The 27,925-nt window shown below is 38.3% G+C and overlaps 1 protein-coding gene across 2 annotated transcripts; it reads right to left on the bottom strand.

Moving 5' to 3' along the window:
* Window positions 1-787: 787 nt before the first annotated feature.
* Window positions 788-26,062, bottom strand: DHRS7C (dehydrogenase/reductase 7C). 2 transcript variants are annotated; one of them, XM_070735935.1, is made up of 7 exons: window positions 25,870-26,062; window positions 19,396-19,554; window positions 16,147-16,259; window positions 12,559-12,769; window positions 6,148-6,240; window positions 5,037-5,192; window positions 788-3,667 (listed from the first exon to the last, which is right to left on the bottom strand). In XM_070735935.1, exons 2-7 carry the CDS (start codon window positions 19,547-19,549, stop codon window positions 3,459-3,461), a joined length of 936 nt encoding a protein of 311 aa, XP_070592036.1. In that variant the 5' UTR covers window positions 19,550-19,554; window positions 25,870-26,062; the 3' UTR covers window positions 788-3,458. The 2 variants fall into 2 exon arrangements, with proteins under 2 accessions (XP_070592036.1, XP_070592037.1); XM_070735936.1 differs by lacking the exon at window positions 25,870-26,062 and adding an exon at window positions 20,071-20,106 and having other exon boundaries at window positions 1,765-3,667.
* Between the last annotated feature and the right edge of the window lie 1,863 nt (window positions 26,063-27,925).

Below are 27,925 nucleotides of genomic sequence, written 5' to 3'. Positions count from 1 at the left end.
AAATGGTTGTCCACTAGGACTCCAAAATCCCTCTCACAGTTACTACTGTTGAGCAATGTACCACATAAACTGTACCTGTGCATTTTGTTTTTCTTTATTAATAATTAACATTTTAGTATTAATAATGTATAAATATGAATAATTTATTAATATTAATGTATATTAATATTGTTTCCTGATTGCTTATTTACACCCTAATACAATCATTGAGTGTTGTACCTCAAGTTTCTTGAAAAATGTATCTTTTATATACACTGAGAGCGTATGCATCAAAGGCAAATTCCTTGTGTGTCCAATCACACTTGGTCAATAAAGAATTCTATTCTGTTCTATTCTATTCTATTCTATGTACAATCCAGGGCTCACCAGTAGAAATATATTACAGCTATGAGTTCTGCATTGACTTTATGTAGGTTTAACCTCTAACCTTTTTACTTCTTGGCTCAAGTTACTTTCAGGACTCTATTTGCCCATTAAAATTAGCCCAGCCAATTTGATCTTGCAGCTGAGGGTTTTCCATGTTTAGGAATTGAAGGGAGCAGCTTGAATTTCAACTACTAATTTTCTTTGGCAGAACTCATAATCTAAGATCAGGTATGGCAGCCCTTTGGAGTTTAGATTAGCTCCAGTCTTAACCATTTTTTTCCTATGTTGGACCCACTCAATTTAAAAGAGGAAAAGTAAACAAAAACACCCCTGAGACATTGTACCAGCAACAGCCAAATTTGCATGACAATAGCAGAAAGGCAACTCTGAACAGAGGACAAGACAAATGAGCTTGCAGACATTATTCAAACAGGAGTTTTATTTATTTATATCACTCCAAGGCAAGATTGTTAGCCCTGAAATGTGGAAGAAAAGGGATCACAACTTTTAAATATGCTAATCCACCATTTCCCTCATGGCTGTTTCTAAATCAGTGAATGTGTTTTCAATTGCTTTTATTGATGAGAATAACAAAATGTCAAGTGGTGATTGGGAGAGAAAGAAACAGGCAGTAGAACAGAGAAAGATTGAACACATCTCTCGAAGGCACGCTCTTCCGGAGCCAACATTACAAGACATTGCACCAAATAAAAGCCTAACAGCCGCCATCTTTCAATTCAGTATCCCTCTCTCTCATTCAGGCACATATGCAGCCCTTTCACAAGGAGTAAACTTTATCCTATTACCATACTTACGGAACTTCCCATTCTTTTTCACCAACAATGGACATCCTCACACTTGCAGAAGTGTGCATAGACTTTCTACTAACCGTATTCAGATAGTAGGCATTCTCATTTCTGTGGTGAATGGATCACTTTTCCCAAACTGGTGGTGTGGGTGTGTGTCAAGATTTGCTATATAAAATAACTGAACCAAGATAGTGCCAATTTTCTCCAATTTAAAAGAGAAAAACGTTGTCTCTATCTTTAAACCTCTTGGTTAACCTCATTCATCTGCCTTCATTTTTTGCTGTTTTTATTTCAGTCTCAAGCTTCCCCTAAACCTAACTTAAGCTCCTGAATGATCATCCTTATTATTCCCCATTGTTGCTACTTTGGGCCATGTAGCCTGGGATTGGCAAGAATTGTTTGACTGGGGGTGGGGAGCAAGAGGGGAAATAGCAGGCTTATGTGGGGGACAATTATTTTGAGGGAAAATGCAAGTCAAACCAGACCCAGAACACATTGTACCCTGCAGGAGTATTCAAATTGGTCTCCAAAAAAATTCTAAAGACCACTAGATGGCAACAAAGACACATAGCAAACACTAATACTTTGTGGATTTCTAGTGTTCATCTTGATTTTATTTGTTTTTTTAAAAAAATCCCAACTTTATTACTTTATAAGTAATTCAAGATGGTGTACAATAAACAATACTCCTTCGTCTTCCTATTTTACCCACAACAATAACCCTGAGAGGTGGTTCGGCTTGGAGAGAGTGGCTGAACCAAAGTCAGTTTCCATGGCTAAGACCAGAGTAGTATTCCCGGTCTCTTTATTTCTAGCTTGGTGCCTTTTTCTTTTTGCAATCCAGGTGTGGAGGCCTGACTGAAGGTGCATCATGACAAATATCACTTGAGAATTTAAATCCCCCCCCAAAACGGCAAAGTTTGATCATCTGATCGATAAAATTTCATACCACCTCATATCCATAACCAGTGAATATAGATATTGGAGGTTTAGCAGTGTACTGGATTTATAACTATCCTCATCTGACTATCCATTCACAATCTATTCTAGTTTGAAACATTAGAAAAGGCTTGGGATTTGTGATGCCTGTCCCTAATTCCAAATTTAAGGTGCAGAACCTTTCTGAGATAATTTGAGTGTTGCTGCTGCCTTTGTCCTATCAGTATGATGGCACAGCAAAGATAAAAATGTTGAGGAAAAATATACTTTTGTGTTTAGAGTTGCAATGTCTTTACATTTTGGGATTTCTGTGAACCTGTAGCATTGCATGGGGAGAAGGAGGCAGTGTGAATAGATCCATGCCAATATTTATCAAAGACATGACTCTACCAGTGGTGGTTGGTTGCTTTGTCTGTAACAAGTCAGGGCTGTGTAAAAATGGTAGCACATGCATGCTGACATTATGATACATACTCTGTTCTTATACCTTTGTGTTCTGGTGCCTTACTTGACACCGGCAGGTAAAACATGAAGATGTGTGTCATAATATCATGATACGCATTTAATCATATGCTCCCCACTACTATCTTGATTTTTTAAAGGGGTGCAGTTGCCCCAAACTGTACATACATCTACCCATGTGGAATGGACACAATGCAACATTTTGAAACAAGGAATGTTTCATCCCCACTCCAGGCATTTGCTTAATTTTTTAGAACTAAAAGCTATAAAAACCAAGCATTACTGCAGATTTGAAAGGTTCAATTAATCACACCAAAAAGGCAAAGGAAATGAAACGTTTTTCAGTTTCCTGTGAGAATTTCCTAAATGTCAAACCAATCTGCTTTCTAAGATCCGTGCACTCTGGTGTGGAAACAGAACTTCCTATTCTTCCTATACTCTCTGTTTCTTTTTCACACATCCATAGCTCATATTCTCCCCGATTCCTGAAATTCCTCATTTTTCCAATATTAGTTTACAATTCTCTTGACTTTCACACCTCCTCTGAACACTTCACCCAACACGCAGACAATTCATGCTTTCTATTAACTCTCTTGAAATAGCAAATAGTCCAGGAAACTAGTAGCCCCATTTCAGATGACTTACTTGGTACCCTGAAAAAATGTCCTTTGCTCTCTTTCATAGCCTAGCAGTGCACTTTTAATGATAGATGAAAAAGCCCATATCCTACTCCACTGCCTCCAGATCCTTAAACACATTTTTTTTGTTTTTTGTTTTTGTTTCATTTGGATTTATACAACATTCTTCCAATATGCCTATCTCTAGCCACTGCAAGAGAGAATTGGCATAATCCTTTCACCAAAGGAGATGAACTTGATGCAATCAGTTTTCCACTTCAATTTTCTGTTTTTCTTTCACTCCAGCAGCAACCACAGCAAAAAATATCTCTGGGAGGAAAGTGCGAATATAAACAGCTGCCTTTGCGCAGGGGTTTGCCATGAACACCTCCTGCTTCTTCCTGTTCACTGTCCGTAGAATTTCTTCTGCTACCTCTGTTGGGCGGACACCATAGGCTGACTTTCTGAAGAAGTCTGGGAATTGGACAAACAAGAAAGTATTGAAAGAGATAACTAGCTGCTATGTGTCATGGTCTTGTCTCATTTCAAAGACAATATGAAGTTCATTGTGGGGACAGGGAAGAAAATAAATTTGTAGGAATGAAAGGAAGATACTATATCAAAGAAAAAATAAATAAATAAAAGTAAAAAAGATACTATATCAAAGAAAAAGTAAATAAAGAATAATTAAAAATTGCTGGAAGGAATCTTAAAATGGTGAAATGTTGTTCCAGGAAAATTGTCAGACAGGTTCATGTTTGTTGCTTGTAATTAGCTACACAATTAAAAAAAGACTCAAAACTTTTTTAAAAAAAGTTAAAACCTGCTCTAGTATGTCAAAATGAGGGATGTATTCTCCCTTACTTTTAACTCTACATTTTAAAGGCAGAGAAAACTCTCTCTTTTTCTTTAAAGGGCCAGTTTCCATGTTAGGAAGGGAATTGCATTATTTATCAAAAGGATGTCAGAAACATTCACTTTTTGTTACTTGTGATGTAGTAGAGGTATTGTTCAGGTATTGTTTTCTATGCTGGGAACAAGCAATAATGTCTTTTCTAAGTATTTTACAACTGGTTTGCCCATATTTATTAATTGGACAGAAAAAATATGTATGAGTGCCAAGGGTTAACACTACCATTCCCTACTTTTGAAAGCAAAAAATTATGCTTCTAGTTAATAGGCTCCCTTATATTCCAACTACAAATAATGACTCGTGGTTCTGAATTAGTAAAGCTTGATTATAGTAGATTCTTTAGGGCAGTGATGGTGAACCTATGGCACAGATGCCACAGGTGGCATGCGGAGCCATATCTGCTGACACACGATCTGTTGCCCTAGCTCAGCTCCAACGTACATGTGTGTGCTGGCCAGCTGATTTTTGGCTCGCACAGAGGCTCTGGAAGGCATTTTTGGCTTCCAGAGAGCTTCCAGGGGGATGGGGAAAAATACATTTTTACCCTCCCCTGACTCTAGGGAATCCTTTGGAGCCTGGGGATGGCAAAACATGAGGCTCCTGGGCCCACCAGAAATTGGGGAACAGGCTGTTTCCAGCCTCTAATGGCCTCCAGGTAGTGGGGGAAGCTGTTTTTGCACTCCCCAGGCATTGAATTATGGGTGTGGGCACTCACACATGCATGTAAGACGTGCACATATTCTTTCGGCACCCAAGGGAAAAATGGTTCGTCATCACTGCTTTAGAGGGAATGTATTATAAGTCTTTGTCTCCAAAGACTGGTGATTTGAATTTTGTCAGCAAGTTATTTGCCTAAATCATCTTGGTCAACTTGCACATTTTTATTCTTTTAGCTGTGTTCTGGTCCCCATCCCTGTGTGAATCACTTACTTTTCCAGGAGGAGCCTTTACAGTTCTTAGACTGAAGCTGATTATGATCAGAACATATAAAACTCGGAGACACGGTACTGACACAGACACCAAGTTCCTGCAGTTCTGCTCTCAGACAATCAAAGAATCCTAGAGCAGCATGCTTGGAAGCAGAATCTAGGAGAAAGAAGACATTCATGCAAGAACCACACTATCATATTATAATATATCAAATACCCATCCATCCCCCAAAACCATCCATCCACATAAGCTCATCTGATTACCTACACCTGTGATGGTGAATCTATGGCACACGTGCCACAGGTGACACACAGCGCCCTCTCTGGTGGCTTGTGAGCCATTGCCCTAGTTCAGCTCCACCATGCATACGCATGTGCCTTTGCCTCCTGCCATATAACTGGTTGTTAAGTCTCTGGCAGGCATGTGCAATTGCATGGGGTAGTGAGGCATGTATGGGGTGGAGCACGCACACGCATGGAGCTGGGAGCATGTGGGGGCACATGAGTGCACAGGAGTGGGGCACATGTGCATAGGCCACACACATGTTGCATTTTGGGGAGTTGGGGTAAATTGGGTACTTTCCTCAGAAAAGGTTAGCCATCACTGACCTATTCTAACAAAAAAATAAAATATAAGTCATGTTTGTTACAAAATATGCTTGTTCTAGGTCAGTAACGGTGAACCTTTTCCAGCTCAGGTGCCAAAAGGGTATTGGCACCCCCATAATGCAATCCCCTCCTCCCATGCATGCATGTGCGCGCACACATCCACACCCCATTGCCCTCCCACGCATGTGAACAGATTCAGAAAAACTCAAAAATATTTATGATTCTCCAATTGAAAGGCCTCAAGTTTCCCCCTAGGCCTTTACAATTTTATGCATGGTATGTCTGAATGTATGTTTGGTTTTTACTTTAATGGGTTTTTAATTGTTTTTACTATTGGATTATTGTGTATACTGTTCTATTATTGCTGTTAGCCGCCCCGAGTCTCCAAAGAGGAGCGGCATACAAATCCAATAAATCAAATTAAATCAAATCAAATCAAGTTACACATTGTTCATATTGTTCAGAAATAAAAAGAAAATAACAAGTTAGATTCATAAACTCACAGGCTGCACGAAAAGGAATACCCAATTTCCCCTGGATATTGTTGACTAGCACAATTTGACCAGTTCTCCTGGAGATCATGTTGGGAAGAAAAGCTGGAGAACAAAATAGGAGAGAAAATCATTTCAGATTAACAGAAATTAAATTACTAATTCCTGATCCACTAAACCAATAGCAAATGAAAGGATCACAGTATCATACCAACTTACACTAGAGTGGGGTTTTTCGGTTTATTTGGCAATATATACATTTTTCAGTGGTAAATCCAGATTTCAAGGGAAAAAAATCTATCTGTAGCCAGATACCTCAAGAACTAAAAGCTAAGGAAATGCTTTAGATACTAAAATAGCAATTGATATTGTGCCTTGGATGAATAAAAATGCATTGCTGATCAATGCAGATAAGGCATAAATGTTTCTGATCAATTAAAAAGCAATCAGGTAATTGCTAATTACTTTGAATGACATTAGGGGGTGGAAGGAAGAGAGGACACAAATTGGATAAAGAAAATAATTTCCTTGGTTGTTTTCATCAATGCAATGTCAATCTATTTTTTTCTGGATGGTTGAATAAGAGATTCAATATGCATATGAAGCAGAGGTGGGTTCCTCCCAATTTGGACCGGTTTGCCTGAACTGTAGTGATGCACTGGTGATGTCACAATGATGTCACCAAACTGGGTCCATTGGTGCCGGTCTGTAAGCACCACCATTTTCCCCAAACTTTTAATTTTTTTCTTAAAAAAAAATTCTTCTGTGCATGCAAAGCTGAGTTTCTGGCACTATGCATGATTGGTTTTGGCGTGTTTTATTTTTAAAAATCAAGGTGTTTTGCCCTGCCTAAAACATGTGCTTGGCCACGCAAGGAAGCAAACCAGCAGCGAAGTAAATTGGAATCCAACCTTGACATAAGGATTTGCGTCTTTACAATATGAGACAAGAAATTAAGCAGCCACATTTTCAACAAAATTACTCAACACCTAGATTTCCTCAAAGGGAGAAAATAACCCGTTCAAGGAGAAAGGAAATTTGCAACCTTTTAAACACAGAGATTTTTTTACCCTAACAATTTCTCCAGTTCTTTGTCAATGAATATTGCTGCAGTCTAGGGTGCCAACCATCACAAAACTGAATAGGCTTGGGTCATATTTGAATGGGAAACTATCAACAAATCCTATGATTAAAGGCTAGTTTGGGAAATAAATAAAAACAGAACAAGGCAACAGCAAATTATTTCCATATCAAGGCTCTAATAATTACGTGTAGTTACCAGAGCTCAGCTTGAGGGAGTCTTTGCTTTATACTACAATCAATTCCAACCATTTCATTACATTTCCCTTAAAACTAAATAGTATGACTAAATAGTATTAGATTTGTATACCGCACCGAGTGTTCCGAGAGTGAAGGGCTATCAAAATTTTCACTACCACACTGTGGGCATGGCTTATGCAGGATGCCCTGCATTTTCTTTCAACATCTTTCAGTGCAAATTGGGTGTTCTGGGGTGGAGCTCCATTTTCACTACCCCACTGTCCCCACCCCATCCGGGCAGTAGCCCACCCCAGGGTGGCATACAAATAATAATAATAATAATAATAATAATAATAATAATAATAATAATAACAACAACAACAACAACAACAACAACAACAGCAACAGCAACAACAACAATAATAATAATGACAGACACCTGAATAATAGTCATGGATATCTCTGTAAGGCAGTGTTTCTCAACCCTGGCTTCTTGAAAATGTGTGGACTTCAACTCCCAGAATTCCCCAGCGGGCAAGGGAATTGAGAAACACTGCTGTAGGTAGTAATATCCCATTTATTCCTGCCTGAAAGTTTGACATAATAATGCTGGGCTTTCTTGGAGAGCTGGCTTAGTTTACATTCACACTGCCATTAGTGTGCATTTTTAAAATGTTTAGCAATTAAACAATAACAACATTATTTTTAAAAATGACAATTCCTATCTTCGCTTGTCTTTTTTTTTTTTTTGTAACTAGATTAGTGTCTAATCACAGCAACATCAAAAGTCTGTATTTTTCAATTGTTTTTTTTAGTAGCAGTAATTGCTTCCCACTCAGGAAAATTATTACTTTTCCCTGCACAATATTTATGTCAATCATTATGAGGATGATTCATTGTCATCTAAGACTTGAAAGTCATTAATAAGCCTGGTTTACAAGGTAATTCAAGCAGTGGCTATACTGTACATTTTGTTTTATATCTTGTTTATGGGAGGACTAAAAGTACTTCCACTTTGATAGCTTCTGAGTAAATAAAAATGGAGAATTTGGAGATTATAACCTTTGAGCAAGGGCCATCCACTTCCAAGAATGGTCTTGTAAAAAAAACTCTATTAAAAATACATGCAAAGCAAGCTGTCCATCTCTAACCTATTATTTTTAGCATTAACTTATTACTGTGCATGGTTTCACCATTTTATTTATTTTATTATTTTTTTATTAATTTTTTATGCTACCCATCTCCTTTGTAAGCTAACTCTGGGCATTTCATGCTATTTTCCTGTAGTAAATAATTACATAACCAACCATAGATCCATCTTTTCGTTAAAAATACTGGTGTCAAACTGGATTTCTTTGAGGGCTGCATCAGGGTTAACCCAGGGGCTAGGATGTGTGTGGCCAGCTTGACATCACTTGTGCTGGGGCTGCCTGTGGTGGCCCAAGTGCTCTGCCAATGAAAATGGGCTCCCGAGCTCCATTTTTGGTTGTGCTGGCCTCCTGTAACCCTTTGCCAGTGAAAACAGAGCTCAGGAGGGCCATTCTGTTTTCACTGGCAGAGACACTGTGGGCCAATCCTTCACTGTTTCCAGGGCAGCCCTGTGGGCCAGTTCTAAGAACCTTATGAGCCGAATTCGGCCTACGGGCCTTCAATTTGACACCCCTGGTTTAAAACAATGAGCTGCTAATCCAGTTCAGAATGCTAATCCAGTTCATTTCTCCTTTGCCTTCTCCTTGTCAACTGCCAATCGCAGACCGTTTCAAATAATTATTGCTGAAAGGCGAAATACCAATGCAGAACTACAGGAAGTACCATAGGAAGCGACTGTGTAACAGCAGAAAGCAAATGGCAACTAGCATCATTCAACTGAGGAGTGTGTGTTCTCAGACAGACATAAGACATAACCTTTGCATGGAAACTCCATATCACTTATCATTTTAGAATGAGATCTCTGCACGCTGTAATTGCTACTTAGGAGTGTTGGATGCTTCGAGAATGACGATTCATACCACTGGTAATTTTCCCTTTTTAAACTGATTTTCTATAGTGGGGAGAAAGATGAAGATGCAGTAGAGGAAATATAGGATTGCAAATGGAGGACTGGACACTCAGTAACATTGTGTGAATACCGTATATTATAAAGTGAGCAGTAAACCTTTGGAAATGTACTATGATCTAAATTTGAATCAGATCCATGTGATCCAGAAGCACATTATTAATCTGGCAGGACATGCAGGCAAGACACAGTCTGAAACAGCCAGGATGTACTGTAATTTGAGAACTAGCAGCCTTTAAAAGGTGAGTGATACTGTACGATGTCCAACAGCCAGGGGTGGGCAGCAGGCAGCATGGAGTGGAACACAGTTCCACCGGCAGAAATGAAGCTGTGTGCCCAGCTCCAAGTAACTATCCCCCCCTCCCATCCTCCTCCTCTTCCTCAGAAAGCGGCAGGGAGACCAGCACCAGCAGGAATTGCAGGGGGGCCTTTTTTCCCCTGCTTCTTTTCTCAACAACTGATCGGCACCCATTTGCCTAGCTATCAAGCCTGAGGCAGGGGGTGACCCAGGAAGGAGAGCGTGTGAAACATGAATCAAATTGTCACCCCAGAGAGCAACACTGGTGATGCTGTAAGTCAAGGACTTAACAGTTCACTTGAATGATCCCTCCTGGTCACATGGCCGGCAAGCCTCTCCTACCCAGTCACAGGACCATAAAGTCAAACCCACAAAATAAGCCACACCCACAGTGTGGCAGTAAAAATTATGGCTGCCCATTACTGCCAACAGCTATGGGCGACCTTATATATTTCCTCACTCTTTTATTTTTCCAGAAAAACCACATCTCTATATTCTTGACTGTTCCACACATCTGAGATACTTTTTCACAAAAACACAGATGAATTGTAATTATTTTGGGAGAGGTCTACAGTTAGTATTCATTTCAAACCTCTTTGAGGTCCTCAGAAGCAGGACATAAAGCTGTAAGGAAATCATCTATGGAGAGTAGTTAGTAAAAAATTAACAAGCCAACCCAGGAAATGCGATTAACCTCCCCTTGAACTCCAAAATAAACTTCCTAAGAGTCAGACTCTTGCTGCAGAGATTAGTTCATATCACATAAATGCTTGAGGTGTGTGGCAAATGGACTAGTATTGGGCAAGGTGTAAATGTGTTCAATGTAGTTATGGGATGAGGAATTATAACAAAGAGCACATAGAATCTCAGATTTTGAACTGGTGCATTCAGAAATTCTTGTTACATTTAACCGAAATGTGTAGGCTATATCCTATGGATTCTTCCCACTCCCCAAAGTGTAGAGCAGGGGTCCTCAAACTTGTCAACTTTAAGACTTGTGGATTTCAACTCCCAGCATTCTCCAGTCAGCATAGCTGGCTGGAGAATTCTGGGAGTTGAAGTCCATAAGTCTTAAAGTTGACAAGTTTGAAGACCTCTGGTGTAGAGTCAAGTATATTTTGGAAGGGAAGCTTCATTTGGTTAGCTGGATGCAGACATCTCCAATGGATCCAGAACCACATTTTATTTGGCTTCTGCAGCATATAGCAGTCTCAGAATGTATACATTGAGTGACATTCCCTGCAAGACTCTGTAGATGCCTAGGACAAAGGCTGATGCTGCCACAAAAGATGACTTCAATTTTGGACCACATAAGCCCCTTTGTATGTTCCCTTTTATTGTAACTAATACATCCCGAGAGAAGGCTAATATTAGAATGGGAAGGTTCATGGAAGAGCTGTGAATTATCAACCAGTCAACAATTGAACAACTTGTTGAATGGATTGGATTGATTTTATGGTCAAAGACCAAAGCAGCTGTAGTCATCACCAGAGAAAGGTTAAGATGACAGGTATTTTTCCATACACTCCCCAGGGGTCAGGGCTGACTCAGTGGCACCCAACCCGCAACAGTAATCTTCTCCGGTACGCCTGAGCCCAGCAATCCAGTCATTAGATACGTATACTATTAGGGGAAAATGCTTTACCAGCAAGCAATATTCTGCCAAATCCCCTTCATTAATAAATCTCTCATCAAACTCAGCAAGTCTTTGGAATAATTCCACAATGAACCCGAGTTTGCAATCAAGGCAGATGCAAACACAAGCTGCTAAAGTTACTACCTCGTTTTTCTTTATTTAACCATTTTTCCATGTGAAATGAGGCATTTGAAGTAGTTACACGCCACTGAGTGAAGTCTAGTAAGAGTTGAAACAGCCCTCAGAATGTAAAGCATGTTGCCCTGCATATATGTTTTATTTCCTCCAGAGAGCCATAGGCAATTAGATTTGGGTGGAGCTCAATAGCCTAGAGATTACCTGGGGAAAGGCATGACAGTTAAACTGAAATAAATGTGAGATAGTTTGTTGTATGTATACAGCGGTGGGCTACAAGCCAGAATGCTAAATTGCGCTTGCCACTGTGGCTCGTAAGTGCTTGCGGGGCCAGCGCGATTTTGCTTCTGCACCTGTGGAGGTAGCAAAATCACACACGGAGCTGCAGGTGTGTCTGTTTTTCAGTGAGTTTTTAATGCTTCCGTGGATGCCGAAACACGGGTGCACCTGCTGCTCCATGCGTGATTCTGCTACCACCACAGGTGCAGAAGGAAAATCGTGGTGGCCCCGCAAGTACTTTCAAGCCGCTGCGGTGAGCGCAATTTAGTGTTCCGGCTCATAGCCCACCGCTGTATGTATATACATAAAATTACTAAGGATTCTTTTTTTTCCCAAGAGCAAAAGTAAAGTATAAGTCGTCCTTGATTTACAACAGTTCATTTAGTGACTGTTCAAAGTTACAATGACACAATTTGTGACCATTTTCCACATTTACAATGGTTGCAACATATTCATGGTCACATGATCAAAATTCAGTTTGGCAACTGACTTCTATTTATAATGGTTGCAGTGCCCCAAGGCCGCCTTTTGCGACCTTCTGACAAGCAAAATCGATGGGGAAGCCAGATACATTTAACAATTGTGTGACTAACTTAACAACTTCAATGATTCACTTAACAGCTGTGGCAATAAAGGTTGTAAAACAGGTCAAAATTCATTTAACTACTGTCTCATTTAGCACCATAAATTTTGGGCTCAATCAAGGACTACCCTTATTCCTGAGACATAGTAAGACAAGAGGGGCAGTCTTCTGTATACCTTTTGTGAGTGTTATAGGTCCAAAGTAGTTGGCATCCATGATCTTTTTGTCCAGTTCCAGTGACACGTTTTGAACTGTCCCCTTGGCTTTTGTGCTAGCGTTATTAATGAGAATATCCACACATCCATAACAATCCAGGATTTCTTTAGCTACATCTTGGATACAGTTTACGTCAGCGAGATCTAAAAGGATAAGCTTCGGTGTAAATGTCTACAAAAGAAGGAGGGTTTGAGGGTGACTGTATTATAAAATATCCCATACTTTTTGAAGCATCATACTTCACAACACAAAAGAGAGAAATAATTCCTAGAGACAATAAAGCACTTTTCTCCAATTTGGCAACTTGACTGTTTTTGGATCTTCTTTTCCCAAAATTCCCAGCTCACAGTAAAAGAAATGGGGTTTATCAGAGGACCATGATTATGAAGGAGGCAATCAGATCCAAAGATGAAGTAGAGTTAATGTATTAAAAGAATAAATAGTAACTGTTCCTGGGTGAGGCAAGGGGGAAGTATTAGTTTTAAAGATTTGGCAGTACAGTCAGTGTTCCCTCTAATTTTTTGGGGGGGTGGGCGGAAAAGTTTAGTGTCTGAGCGGCAGTCCCTTCGGGACTGGGCAGCACAGAAATAATAAATAAATAAATAAATAAATAAACAAACAAACAAATAAAAAACCCACCCTGTTTTGCCTCAGAGAATTTCAAAATAAAATACTGTACTGTGTGTCTATAACAGTGAGCTCATAATAGGGCAACTCTATCAATATCAAATTGCCACTTAAATAGTTGAGCTAGTTTCAAACTAGATTTTGATTTTCTTTCTCTCTTCCTTACTCCCATTCTTTTTCTTTCTCTTTTCCTTCCTCTCTTTTTTCAATCTGTTTCTCTCTCTTCCTCTCTTCCTCTCTCTCTCCTTCCCTCTCACTCTTTCCCTCTCGGCTTCTGGGCAGGTTTGGAAAACTCTGAGTTGATGATGATTTTTAAGTGAGCGATTGCTCACTGCTCGGCTTAGAGGGAACTATGAGTACAGTACTCTTGTTTAAATCCAGGATCACCTATTTGTCAGTTTATATAATTTTCTGGCTTTAAATTTGAAAATGACTGGTTGTGATTATTATTACTAGCTCTTTAGTGTAAGACAGCATCCTTCATTCATCATTTAAAAACAAACTAATTAGATTGACCTTAATTTTATGGCTGTGGCGAGGGGGGCGTTTGCCTGGGTCCGCCTGGTGCACCATTTGTGGCCCTATTTGGACAGGAAGTCTTTGCTCACGGTCATTCATGTCCTTATCACCTCGAAGTTTGACTACTGCAATGCTCTCTACATGGGGCTACCTCTGAAGAGTGTTCGGAAACTTCAGCTCGTCTAGAATGCAGCTGCGCAAGCAGTCTTGGGCCTTCCAAGAAATACCCATATTTTGCCATCACTCCACAGACTGCATTGGCTACCGATCCATTTCCGGGCACAATTCAAAGTGTTGGTTATGACCTATAAAGCCCTTCATGGCATAGGACCAGATTATCTCCGAGACTGCCTTCTGCCGCAGCTACCGGTAAGGTCCCACAGAGTTGGCCTCCTTAAGGTCCTGTCGACCAAACAATGTCAGCTGGCAGGACCTAGGGGAAGAGCCTTCTCTGTGGGAGCCCCGACCCTCTGGAATCAGCTCCCCCCAGAGATTTGCACTACCCCCACCTTCCTTGCCTTCCGAAAGAGCTTAAAAACTCATCTTTGCCGCTAGGCTTGGGACTTTTAATCTTCCCCCTGACCAATGAATGTTTAAGTATGAGTGTTGAATGATTGATTTGATATGTTTTCCTTTTTTAATTAAATTAAATGGCTGTTTTAATGTAGTATTAGTTAGTAATTAATTAATTGGATTCATATTATTGTTTTGTTTCTTGTATATGCTGTGAGCCGCCCCGAGTCCTCAGAGAGAGGCAGCATACAAATCCAATTAAATAAATAAAATAAATAAATAAATTTTGATATTTTTCAGTAATATCCAAAAAAACCCTGTGATCATTCATTACATAAGATAATACTGTGAGGTAACAAAATTATACAATTGCAAAGAGAGGCAATAAAATTAATTTTAAACTGCCTTGTGAAATAAATTAGTTTTGATGTAACTCTAAAAATATTGCAATATTTACACTTGTATGCCCTGAATACTGTTTGAAATACTGAATATTAATCTATATTTTTCTAAAACTGCATATTGCAGTTCTAGTGCCATCCCTTAACCCCTAAGAGTTATTCAGTTGAAAGTTATGCTTAGGGTTTTGGTTTTTTTTTTACATGATGTATTTTCCTAATGTATCTTTTAAGGGTGCATGAACAAGATAATTAGAAATTAAATACTTATTTACATGTGCAATTTATTATCTTCGGACAAGATCCTCTCCACCAAGCTGGCAAAATCTTGCATGCTTAAATAATATCATTGCAAGCTGTCTAGAGTCTCTTTGACAACATTGGTGACATATAAGTATAATAAATAAATAAACAAGTAAATAAATAAATGACACAAGGTCCATATCTTACTTATTTGCATGTGGGTACTAAAGGAACAGAATTAGATTTCGTAATTTGCCTGTGTTCATAGGACAGTAAGTTAATCCTTAACTGCCTTCTTCAGCATTCCAACAATTTCCAAAACTACATTGTTAGAATGCTACTGCCTTCATTCCTCATCCACAGATGGAGATGGTGGAAATGATAATTGGAAGACTGGGGAAGGCTGGAATGTAATCTTACAAACTTTCATATGGTTTTTTTTGTCCTATAATTTCTTCAACTACTTGGTTGTTGTTGGGGTTTTTTACTTGTATCTACCATCTTAAATTTAGGCTGATCCCTCATGTTCCTTTATAGTATAGAAGCATAAGTGGATAAACTCACTAGCATGCCTCCTGTCCCCTGTCCTACTGTCTCTCCTGTATCTCCTATATCTTCTCCTATATCCCTTTAACTTTTCTTCTATTCTGTCATTGATATATCCTATTCCTATACTTTCTCCTCTATTCTTTCCTTGATCTATTTTACTTCAAGTGTACCCCCTATAACCTTCATTGTATATTATTGTGTTTTGGACAAAATAAATAAATAAAAAATAAAAGGGGGGGGGGGTTTGTTGCTTTCCTGAGCTTGATTAGCAAATGACTTTTACTTCAATACAAACAATGGGCCAGCAATTTGCTTCCCTGCAAAATACCACTAAATATTTTAAGGAAGGAGGAGAAGACAGTGTGTCACCCATATTAATTCAAGTAAAATGAAAATAGCTAAGGAAACCTCCCTCCTACTTCTACCTAATGGTAGGATTGGTCCTGTGAGTAATTAATTTATTGGGAAGAAACGTTTAGTTCAGAAACCCTGAAAAAATTGCTTGGCCATTCTAAATTGGACTGCCATTGGTCAAAAATGGTGTAGGGTCTCCTGTTTGGGGTGGGGGTTGGACTAGATGACCTACAGGGTCATTTCTAACTGTGTTAATATGTTAAAGGATTTTTTTAATACATCAAGTGCCTCCTTTTTTTTTGCCTTTATATAATCTTTAAGGATATACAATGACAAGAATCTTACTGTAGTAGGATCAGCTGCACTATTTAAAGCATCACACAGAACTTCTAATTTGTCCAGGTGTTTCCCACACAGAATCAGCCTTGCTCCTCCCGAATGAAATAGTTGTGCACATTCTGGAAAATAAACCAAAGGATAATTCAGTTAATTGGGATTGTAATACGGTAAATCTGTTCTCATTCATTCAACCCTAATTGCAGAAAAAAAAAATCTTCCCACATTCACCATTAGCATACAGATAAATCTCCCGCCCCCCATGCAATTGCTTATATTTCAACAACTGATCTTGTATATGGTTAAACAAATGTATAATCTGGACATTACCTGCACAAATATATTTGTACCTGACTGCTTATAAATGTATTCTATGAAGTATTGTGCATGGAACTGAGAGCAACTACTAGAACCCAGGACCACTGCGGTTGGGTTATAGTTCTGAAAACACAAGGAAGTTATGATGTTTCCAGTGAGCAGATCCTTTGCATGAGAGAGATTTGCAAAAAAGCTACTATTATCAGAAATTATGAACCCTGATAATGCTGCTTAGTTAGGAGCCTGCAGCTATAGGGGCTAAATATCATTTATCTCTGTTTACTATAAATCCAGCTACATTGCTACAGCAAGAAGGGAGCCTATTGCGTGTCTATGATATGTTAGTAAAAAGTGACTTAGTTAATATTCCCCATTTAATATAGATTTGAAAAGAGATACCAGAGCAGATTTTTTCCCTTTGTCTTTGTTTATTTGGCATCTTCCACACAGGATGTGGTCAAAAAGATTTATCTTCCTATGTTGCCAGCTTGGAAATGAATTGCTGGAAATATATTCCATAGAAGGCAAGATTGTGAACCCTGGGAAGCCAACATTTCCATGCATTTGAGTAATGTATGTCAGTATGAAGCGTGCCCAAAGGTGAATGAGCTGAATCTGATGATGGTCCCAGTGATTGTCCCCTTGTGATTGAAAGAAATAATTCCATCCTTGGAAATCCTCACAGGAAATAGCCTAGTATAGTGATGGTTAACATTTTTTTCTTTGGGTGCCAAAAGAGCATGCATATGTGCTATCACGAGTGTCCACACCCATAATTCAATGCCTAAGGAGGACGAAAACAGCTTCCCCCATCCTTGGAAGCCCTCTGGAGACTGGAAATGGTCTGTTTCCCAACTTCTGGTGGTCCCAGTAGGCTTGTGTTTCACCTTCCCCAGGCTCCAGAGAAGCCGGAGCCTGGGGAGGGCAAAAATGCCCTCCCCCATCCCCCCCAGAGGCTCTCTGGAAGCCAAAAACACCCTCCAAGAGCTTCTGTGCAAGCCAAAAATCAGCTGTCCGGCACACACATGCATGTGGAGCTGAGCTAGGGCAACTACTCATGTGCCAGCAGATATGGCTCTGTGTGCCACCTGTGGCACCCGTGCCATAGGTTTGCCATTAAACCTGGCGTAGAATAAACGAGGAAGTTCAGTAGCAGCAGCATGAAATATCACATGGAAGAGAAAACCAAAAAATATTGTCTAGCAGGAAAAGAGACAAAATGGCAGGTTGGAAAGAATGAACAGTTTTCTAGACAAAACTTAGTAAAATCGTTAACTGAAACCAACTTTACTGAATTAATGTGATTTGTGCAACCTACTAAATTATAAGTGTAGCGGGTTGCACGAAATATCCATTATCTGATTTTTTATGTGAAAATAAGCACAAAATATTTAAAACAGATTCTTCCTTTCATTAAAAAAACCCCTATCACAGGCTTCTTGTAGGATACACTATAGGGGAAACCTGGCAACACAGTTAAGCAATTTGATAGAATAGACTAGGATAGTTGTTTACAATTTGGAATGATCTCAATCTTTTTATCAAGAGATTTCTTAGATCTACCCCTCTCCATCCTGGTTTAGCTTGAGAAAACACAAGAGTTCAGGAAAGTTCACTATTGGGGATGAAGGTGTATTATTGTCTTGTTCTATCACTTGATGCACTTTTCCTAGTGTGTTTGCCAATGGCGCATATGACCCTGATGACTTCTAAGTTGACATCTCCTGTCCCCACCTCCACCCACATCTGACAAGCAGCAGAGCAGCAAACCTCCTGCATATCTCTACAACAGGGATCATTTTTCATTCCCCTGACATTTCTGTGTCTAAGATTTTCCTCCATTCACCAAACCAGGGCTGTGGGTTCAAAGTTTTCACTACAAGGTCTACCAATAATTTTGCTTCAAGATAACTCTTAGTATCTCAACTGTTTGATGCAAGATCTTAAAGCTCACCACTAGTGCATAATATAGGGATTAGAGAAATAAGCTATTTATATCAGATTGCTGCCACTTCATAGGTCTTGTACGTGCAAAGGGTTCTCAGCATTACAGCACAGCTAGCAAACTAAAAATAGATTTTTTTTCTCTCTCTCCTAAGACATAGAGTTTGTGGACGCACTTTTCTAACTAACCATGGATCTAAGTATTATTCTTTCTAACATACTGTCCAATAGTTGCATCATAAGAGATATGAAGTAGATGCCAGTCTTGAAATAAATAAAGTTTTTATTGCTGTTTGCAGTTTGTGCAAAATGTGAGTAATTTTAATGACATGGAATTATGAAAGTGGGCTCCAAACAAAACAATATTGGATCTAATTTCTTGTACACTAGATCAATTGTCAATATACTTTCAACACACAATTCAGTTCCTCTTTCTCCTCCCCCTCTTGTGCCTTCATGCCACACATTTTATATTTATTTTCTGTAATTTGTTTCAATTGCAACATTTGTTGCAATTTAACAATGTAATTTGCTCCAAGGTGTTAAAGTAAGTTCAGAATCCATGCAGACCATTAGAAGGCAATGTTTCAGGTTGAGCAAACAGACATGCAGATTGTGTTCTATAGGGAGAAATTTGTTGATGAATAAGAATAAACAGAGTGATCTGGAGAAATTCTTAATATGTTCACTCAAGAAGGCCCTTTCTGCACAAATATATACATCTATATGGCTTCCCTACTGATTTACAGGACTGAAGCCTTGACTCTAGTCTATAGTACTGGTTTCTGAGTATTTAAAAGTTACACGTTTTCCAAATTTTCCTTTATGAATACAGGACTTTTTAGAATCCTGGATGCTTCCAGAAGGCAAAAATTCATAAAATCTCCACGAGAAAATTCTAATTTTTGTTCTTTCTCACCCTCCCTCCCTCCCTCACACACACACACACACACACACACACACACACAAATATGAGTCATTTGCTGCATTTCTTACCCTTGCCCACACCAGATAGAGCATCAGTGACTACTACAACTTTACTCCGCACAGCAGATTTTGTCATCAGCTGAGTAACTTTCCGATAAATGTATACAATTCCACTAATTCCAACCACAAGCAGTGGAAGGAATAGAATAGCCCAAATGCCCATTTTACCTAGCAAAAAAGATAACAAATTAAAAGTCACACAGAAGGTCCATCATACTGTACATGCCACACATTTTTCTTTTCAAAATGTACTTACTCAGAGGTCAATGAGCAGGACAATTGGCAACATATTACATATTCTGACTTGACCCCATAGGAAATTATTTATTCAGCATCTATCAGTCTATATGAAGATTTTTAAAACTGCACAAATCCTATTTTTTGTTTTTGCAACACAACCCATTTTCATAAGATTTTATCTTGTAAAATCAAGACTGTGACACAAATCCATTAAAATCCATGTTGTATTCAGTTCCTGGTTGCTTGTTTTATATTATAAACATCTTACGTGCAGTAGCCCATTCATTTATTGTAATGCAAAGGGGGAAAAAGTAAAGGAAAAGAGTAGAGGAAAACCCCCGACTTATTTCCTCTTATAATTATAAAAGGCCAAAAAGCAATTACTACAGACATTAATCCCATTTGATCTCCAACTACAGTTCTGCAATAAAGCTAATAACTTACTTGGAAAGCAAGCAGTCAGCCCACCGATAAGGTGTTGTCTCCTGCCAACTGGTTTATTCCAGAAGTTTAATTAAACTCGTAGACATTTTTTTTGGAAAGCAAAAGCAGCCAACAAGCTGCAGCTTAGTCCTTTGAGCAAAAGCAGCTATGTATAGTGCCCAGCTGCACCCCAGACTTTAAAAAAGTAAATATAGTATCTGTGGTCTCAGCCACATACCTGACCTATTTTGTTTCACTGGGCTTCCAAGTCCTTCTGCAGCTTTGAACAGTGAATAACTGAAGGAATGATCTTCAGTTATTTGTTAGCAGGAACTTTGAATCAATTCTAAACTTGCCCTTGGAATTTATATTTAACACGTAAATCATTGTTAGGAGCCTCCACTCCATTAGCAAGATTACTGGCCCCATTTATGAATGCCACTAGAATTTTTAGTATTTCTGTATGTGGATAAGAATATTTTAAAAAATATATCAATATATTTTAGTTTAACATTTAGTCTGTACTGCTAATTTTATGCGCAGCTATGTCTCTGTCAGTGCTATCATTCAATGTTTTTGTAATACCGGTAGTTGGAATAGGAATTGTACAACAAAATAATACAGCTCTTGTGCAAGTTGGACAAGATGGAAATATTTCCAAACTGCAGTGGCAGAGTTAGCTCTCATACCTTTTAGGTGCAAATGACATTATGAAAATTTCTGTCCAATTTGCGGAAAAGGAAATTGAGTAGTTGTCTTCAACCAATTTCTGTTTGGGAAGGAAAAATCTTTTCCAAATCAGAAACCATCTGTATCAGAAGCATTATATTATATTATAAATTCCAATGGGAGGGGTTTTTTTAATCAAGCTTTTTTGTTTCAAATTAATGAAACGGAAGACTGCAATGCCCTGGAAAGAAATTTGCATAAGGACAGAGAAAACATTCTCACATATTTCTTGGTGGACAACCGACTGAATGAATACAATGCCATCACTTGTGGCAGTTTAATTTCAGCCTAATTTTAATTTAAATTCTACTCTACTCTACTCTATTCTACTCTACTCTATTTTAGGTAATTTCCAAAATTACTTTTCTTTCATCTTCTCTCTAATAGAAGAGAAGGCAGAATTTCCATTCTAATCATCCCATAGCATGGAATACAAAGAAGGAAGCTTAAAATTCACAATTGGTTGTATGGACTGTTTTCACAGAAATAACATCTGGAACGCTTCACCAATGCAAAGGAGAAGGGCATTCAGTATCCTAACTCAAAATATAGATGGGTCTAAAAGAGTTAGAGTCAGAAAAAAATGGTGCCCTGAAATATTGTCTACTTATTAGTCACAATAGAATAAACCTATTTGGTTCCACTAATTTAACTCAAAGGCCACTAAATATGATTGAACTACTATTTAAGTGAAATGCAATAATAACTTTTTAATGAAGCTCAACCGTTGTAGAACTGGATGCTGTGGTTTGAATCCATTGATGGCAAACCTGTGGCTCATTGGTTTGTATTAACCTGTATATTCATTGGCTCTTCATTCCATCACAGTTGTATGCTCCTCTTTAGCAGACCCATTTCCAGTTTGACATTTCTTCCCTAAAATCCTTCTAAGGAAGGTATCTTTTGAAACAAATCATATCGACAAGATTAACTCTAGGCAAAATATTATATTATAAAAGTGTCATTTTCAAGAACTCCTGCGAAAAGATTCCAAGAGAACCTTGACATAAATGGCTGTCTATTTGTAAATTTACAGACAATAACAACATAGAGTCCTCGGAGAGGGGCGGCATACAAATCCAATTAATAAATAAAATGGGGCTACCTTTGAAAAGTGTTCGGAAACTTCAGATCGTGCAGAATGCAGCTGCGAGAGCAGTCATGGGCTTACCTAGGTATGCCCATGTTTCGCCATCACTCCTCAGTCTGCATTGGTTGTCGATCAATTTTCGGTCACAATTCAAAGTGTTGGTTATGACCTTTAAAGCCCTTCATGGCATTGGACCAGAATACCTCCGAGACCGCCTCCTGCCGCATGAATCCCAGCGACCGATTAGGTCCCACAGAGTGGGCCTTCTCCGGGTCCCGTCAACTAAACAATGTCGGTTGGCGGGCCCCAGGGGAAGAGCCTTCCGACTCTCTGGAACCAACTTCCCCCGGAGATTAGAACTGCCCCTACTCTTCCTGCCTTCCGTAAAGTTCTTAAAACCCACCTCTGTCGTCAGGCATGGGGGAATTGAAACATCTCCCCCGGGCATGTACAATTTATGTATGGTATGTTTGTGTGTGTGCTTGTTAGTATATTGGGGTACTTTTAAAACTTTTTTAAATATTTAAATTTATTTGGATTTGTTACGATTTGTTTAGGCCTTGTTGTGAGCCGCCCCGAGTCCGCGGAGAGGGGCGGCATACAAATCTAAATAATAAATAAATAAATAAATAAATAAATAAATAAATAAATAAATAAATAAATAAATAAACTAAATAATAAACTTACCTCCAAAACATGGAAATGACCCAGAAAAATAGCCTCTTCACCATGTTTTGGATTTACATTAGACCTTCAAAATCTACATGCCACTTCAATCAATCCCTAGAGAGTTCAAAGTAGCTTGTCATCATTATTAGCTGTGGATATGAGTCAAAGGGAGAATAAAGTTCATGTGTCTTTGTTCCTGTAGTTCCCTGGAGATACTTTGGTCCTTCAGCTCATGACAACAGTATATGTGCACTTGGGGATTTCCCAACTAGCACTTTCATCTTTTAATGGGCTGTATATGACACTATGGGACTTCATGCTAAATGATTACTCCATTTTTGTTTGATATTTGAAAGATCAAATACTTTGATATTGAAATAATTCCATCTCTGGATCTCATGAAGCCTGTATATCGGGAAAACCGAAATAATGCAAGTAAATTCATACTTGGGTTCAGTATGTTTTATGAATTATTTTTTTTAGGCATTGCGCGACCATTGGATTATCTGAATAATATTTCAATTGGTGTTATTTAATGGATTCTTGTGTATCATGAAATGATGGATTCCTTTCACTGTAATAGGATTGTATATCTTAATGTGAATTGTGTGAACGTTGACGATAAATGTATTTTCACAGGTTTTTTTTTCCCCAAACAGACCTCATGGAATCCCTAAAATTTTTATTTTGAAATATCTCCAATTATCAGTGACCGTATATATTTAAAATTTTAAAATCCTATAGATTTGTAGCATAATTTTTCTCAGGAAAGCTTTTCTTTGCATAGCACACGCAGCGTTGATTTATACATGTTTTACCAAGAATAAAGAAATGTGATTTTATTAATTATAAAACAAAAGTGCAGATCTTAAAATTTTTGATAAACCCTAAAGTCCTTTCGAAAATTCTCATCAATCTGTATATTTTAGGTGTCAGCAGGAAGAAAACATTTTATATGTAAGAGTAATCATATTAACTGTATGTAAATACCTTAAATCCAATTCATTTTTGTCCTGGTATGCCATTAAAAGTTCTCTGCTTTTTCAAAAAACAAAACAAAAACCAGGTCATTATTGCTGTAAAATATACAGATTCTCCCTCAAATGCAATTTCATTTATTTCTCCTAGTGTATTCTAAGAAAGTGGTTATTATATTTGGAAAATGGAAAATAGAAGAGACAGTAATTTTTATACATCAGGCATTCTCTGTTTTATTCATTGGCATATTTGACCCTATCAACATGGAGGTCAATTTCATATGCAATTTTCTAATAGAAGCAGACTTACAATTTACAGCTGAGATAGGAATGAATGTCAATATACCTTATGAACAGATATCTGCACAAGGGGATTAAAATTATTCTGACTATGATCATAGCTTGTTTTAAGAGCCAAAGAAAAGCATGTAACTCCTTGAGATTCTCAACTCTCATTTTGAAACCATCCCCAGATTCTAAGTTTTATATTTGAGGGGTTAGGGGGAGGGATTGAGGAATAGTTGCATGGTCACAATGTTTGCTTCAGAAAACAAAAAGTTGACTGTGTAGAGATATTGAGATCTTTCAGTGTTTAGTAAATTTCTGATCTCCAGTATCAAACACGGTCTGCATCCGGTGCTGTATTGTGTTATTCTTCTTTCAGCATCTAGTTGTTCAAATAAATATAAGAGATTTGCAGAAGTGCAGATTTTATACCATGATCAATAAAAACCATACCAATGTGATTTGTGCTATTTAATGGCACTATAAAAGTTTTCTTGGTTCCCCCCCCCCCTCCCATCTTTTTCGGAAAAGTAATCTATGTCTAAGCTCAGCATTTGTATGGATATTGGTCCAGAAGGATCTTGAACACTGGGCATTATCAAACAAAATAAAATGCAATGGTGAAAAAAAGTAAGTTCTACATTTAGGCAAGAAAAACAAAATGCACAGGTACAGTATATGTGGTACTTTCTTCAACAGTAGTAACTGTGAAAGGGATCTTGGAGTCATAGTGGACAACTATTTAAATATGAGCCAGCAGTGTGCAGCAGCTGCCAAAAATGCCAACACAGTTCTAGGCTGCATTAACAGAGGGGTAGAATCAAGATCATGTGAAGTGTTAATGCCACTTTATAATGCCTTGATAAGGCCACACATGGAATATTGCATTCAGTTTTGATCACAATGATGTAAAAAGGATGTTGAGACTCTAGAAAGAGTGCAGAGAAGAGCAGCAAAGATGATTAGGGGACTGGAGGCTAAAACATATGAAGAATGGTTTCAGGAATTGAGCATGTCTAGTTTAATGAAAAGAAAGATTATGGGAGACACGATAGCAGTGTTCCGATATCTCAGGGGTTGCCACAAAGAAGAGGGAGTCAGGCTGTTCTCCAATGCACCTCAGGGTAGGACAAAAAGCAATGGGTGGAAGCTAATACAGATTGAGTTCATTAAGTCTTTCCTGATAGGTTTTATGCTTAAGACCTTCCACCATTTTTGTAGCCCATCTTTGGACCCATTCAATTTTATCAACACCTACAAAAAGATATTGATAAAATAGAATGGGTCCAAAGACGGGCTACAAAAATGGTGGAAGATCTTGAGCTTAAAACGTATCAGGAAAGACGTAATGAACTCAATATGTATAGTCTGGAGGAAAGAAGGGAAAGGGGGGACATAATCGAAACATTTAAATATGTTAAATGGTTAAATAAAGTTCAGGAGGGAAGTGTTTTTAATAGGAAAGTGAACACAAAAACAAGGGCCCACAATCTGAGGTTAGTTGGGGGAAAGATCAGAAGCAATGTGAGAAAATACTATTTTACTGAAAGAGTAGTAGATGCTTGGAGCAAACTTCCAACATACATGGTTGGTAAATACAAGTAACTGAATGTAAACATGCCTGGGATAAACATATATCCAGCCTAAGATAAAATACAGGAAATAGTATAAGGGCAGACTAGATGGACCATGAGGTCTTTTTTTGCCATCAATCTTCTATGTTTCTATGTTTCTAATTAAGGAGAGAAGCAATTTAGAACCAAGGAGAAAATTCTTGAGAGTTAAAACAATTTATCGGTGAAATGGCTTGCCTCCAGATGTTGTGAATGCTCCAACACTCGAAGTTTTTAAGAAGATGTTAGATAACCATTTGTCTGAAGTACTGTAGGGTCTCCTGTCCAAGCAAAGGGTTGCACTAGAAGACCTTCAAAGTCCCTTCCAACTCTGTTGTTGTTGTTGTCGTCATCATCATCATCATCATTTTCATCTAGATATTATCGTATTTTTGGAGTATAAGACACACCTTATTTTTGGGTGAGGAAAATAGGGATGGGGGAAAAATCTACCTACCAGGTATTCATCTGGTTAGCGTCCTTAGTCTGTTCAGCTTCAGCACATTATTTTATCCCACGGATAGGGGTGAAAAAACCATTTTAAGAGGGAGTAGGAATGAAAGCAAGCCTGCAAAGACTTAGGGCATGAAAAACTGTTTCAGAGGGAGTAGGAATAAAAATAAATGCTGCAAGCCAGGAAGATCATTAGCACTGCATTAGAGCTGAAAAATCCTTTTTCAGAGGGAGTAGGAATGAAAATAAGCCTGCAAAGACTTAGGGCTGGATAACACCTTCTTTGGAGGAAGCAGGAACCTGGAACATCACTAGCACCTAGTTAGGGCTGGGGGGGGGGGAAGCTTAGAAAAAGCTACATTTGTAGTAAAAGAAATACCCAAATTTTCAGCCTCTGAATTGGGGGAATTGAAACATCTCCCCCTTGCCCATGTTGTTTTGGTGTTTCATTGATTGTGTGCTTGTTTTTTATATATATTGGGGTTGCTTTTATGAACTTTTAAACTTAAAACTGTAATTAGATTGGTAAATATTAGATTTGTCATTATGTATTGTTTTTGTCATTGTTGTGAGCCGCCCCGAATCTACGGAGAGGGACGGCATATAAATCCAATAAATCTAAATCTAAATCTAATCTTTTAGGGAGGAAAAAGGTGTATCTTATACTCTGAAAAATATGGTAATTTAAGTGCTGTAAATGAAATAATCACTGTTACTTTAAAAATAGTAGAGATAAAATTTGGATTGAAATTTGGTAGAGATGTGATCAGAGAAAAAAAGAACCAAGCCTTATTCCTACATTCCATAGGAGTTCCTGTTGAACTATTTATCTATAAGAGAAGAAACACAATGAGTCAAAATAGCTATATTAATAAATTTCTTCATCTCTACTAGCAAGGAGAGGAACTGCAATGAAAAGAAAGACAAGGAAAAGTAATTAAGAAAGCAATGAGTTTATCCGTTTTTCCAGAACAGAAATCTGGGAATTATGGTACATATAATTATAATGAAATAAACAATTCTAGAAATTAAAAAGAAAGAATTCTGAAATACAGTTGAACATTAGATCTTTATATCAAACTAATTGGAGCTGTATTTTGGTAACCTGTGCTTTTTCTGATCACCCATCTTCAAAAAGGATATGGCAGAAAATAGAAGAAAAGACATTTGAAGCAATTGAGTGAAAATAGTGAAACTATTATTATTATGTCTTTTATTTATTAAACATGAAACCCAGTCAACTGAACATTTTAAAATGTGTTACAAATACCACTGACTGGTGCTAATGGTTGATATGGTTTGCTGCCAGGGTCCTAGGTATCAAACAAGTATCTTATTATTATTATTATCTCTTTTATTGATTAAATATGAAACTTAGTCAACTGAACATTTTAAAAAGTGTCACAAATACCACTGACTGGTGCTAATGATTGATACGGGCTGCTGCCAGCATCTCAGGTATCTGCCAAGTATCCAGCTTTATTGTGCCAGTTGTTGGCTCTGGTTTGCCTTGCAGTTTTCCTGTACTGATTCTTTATCTGCTATTTATACTTATTCTTTATACCGATAAGGAATCAGTATGGGAAACCTGCAATGCTTTCTGTGCTTTCAGCAACTTCTGGTTGTTTACTTCAATCAATGCAAGTTGTTCACTTTCTTTGACATATTCTGCCAATGCATGTTTGAATTTGTTTTACGTTGTTGTTGTTAATTGTTGTGATTCAGTCTGAGGCTCCTCAGGGAACGGCTGGAACTCTGCCGGCTCCATGCTCAGAGGGGGAGGACGAGGAACAGGAGGAGGAGGAGGACCAGACAGACGGGGAAGAGGAAAGTCAGGATGAGGAGGAGGGGGAACAGTCTGAGACCCCTGGGGGGGAGCTCTCCCCAGCGAGTAGCCTGGAGTCATTCGATGAGAACGCACAAGCCATCATAGATATGAGGCAGAGAAGGGCAGCACAAAGAAGGGGACAATTAGCCAGGTACTTCCATCCCTAATAGGCAACAGCTGGGTTTGGGTGTGGTTCTCCTCAGAAAGGTTGAAAAGGCCTTCCTGTATTGTG

This window comes from Erythrolamprus reginae, chromosome 2 (assembly GCF_031021105.1).
Source record: "Erythrolamprus reginae isolate rEryReg1 chromosome 2, rEryReg1.hap1, whole genome shotgun sequence".
In the NCBI taxonomy this organism is placed as follows: Eukaryota; Metazoa; Chordata; class Lepidosauria; order Squamata; family Dipsadidae; genus Erythrolamprus; species Erythrolamprus reginae.
Note: the sequence above shows the minus strand (reverse complement) of the source record. Positions and strands in the feature narration are given on the sequence as shown.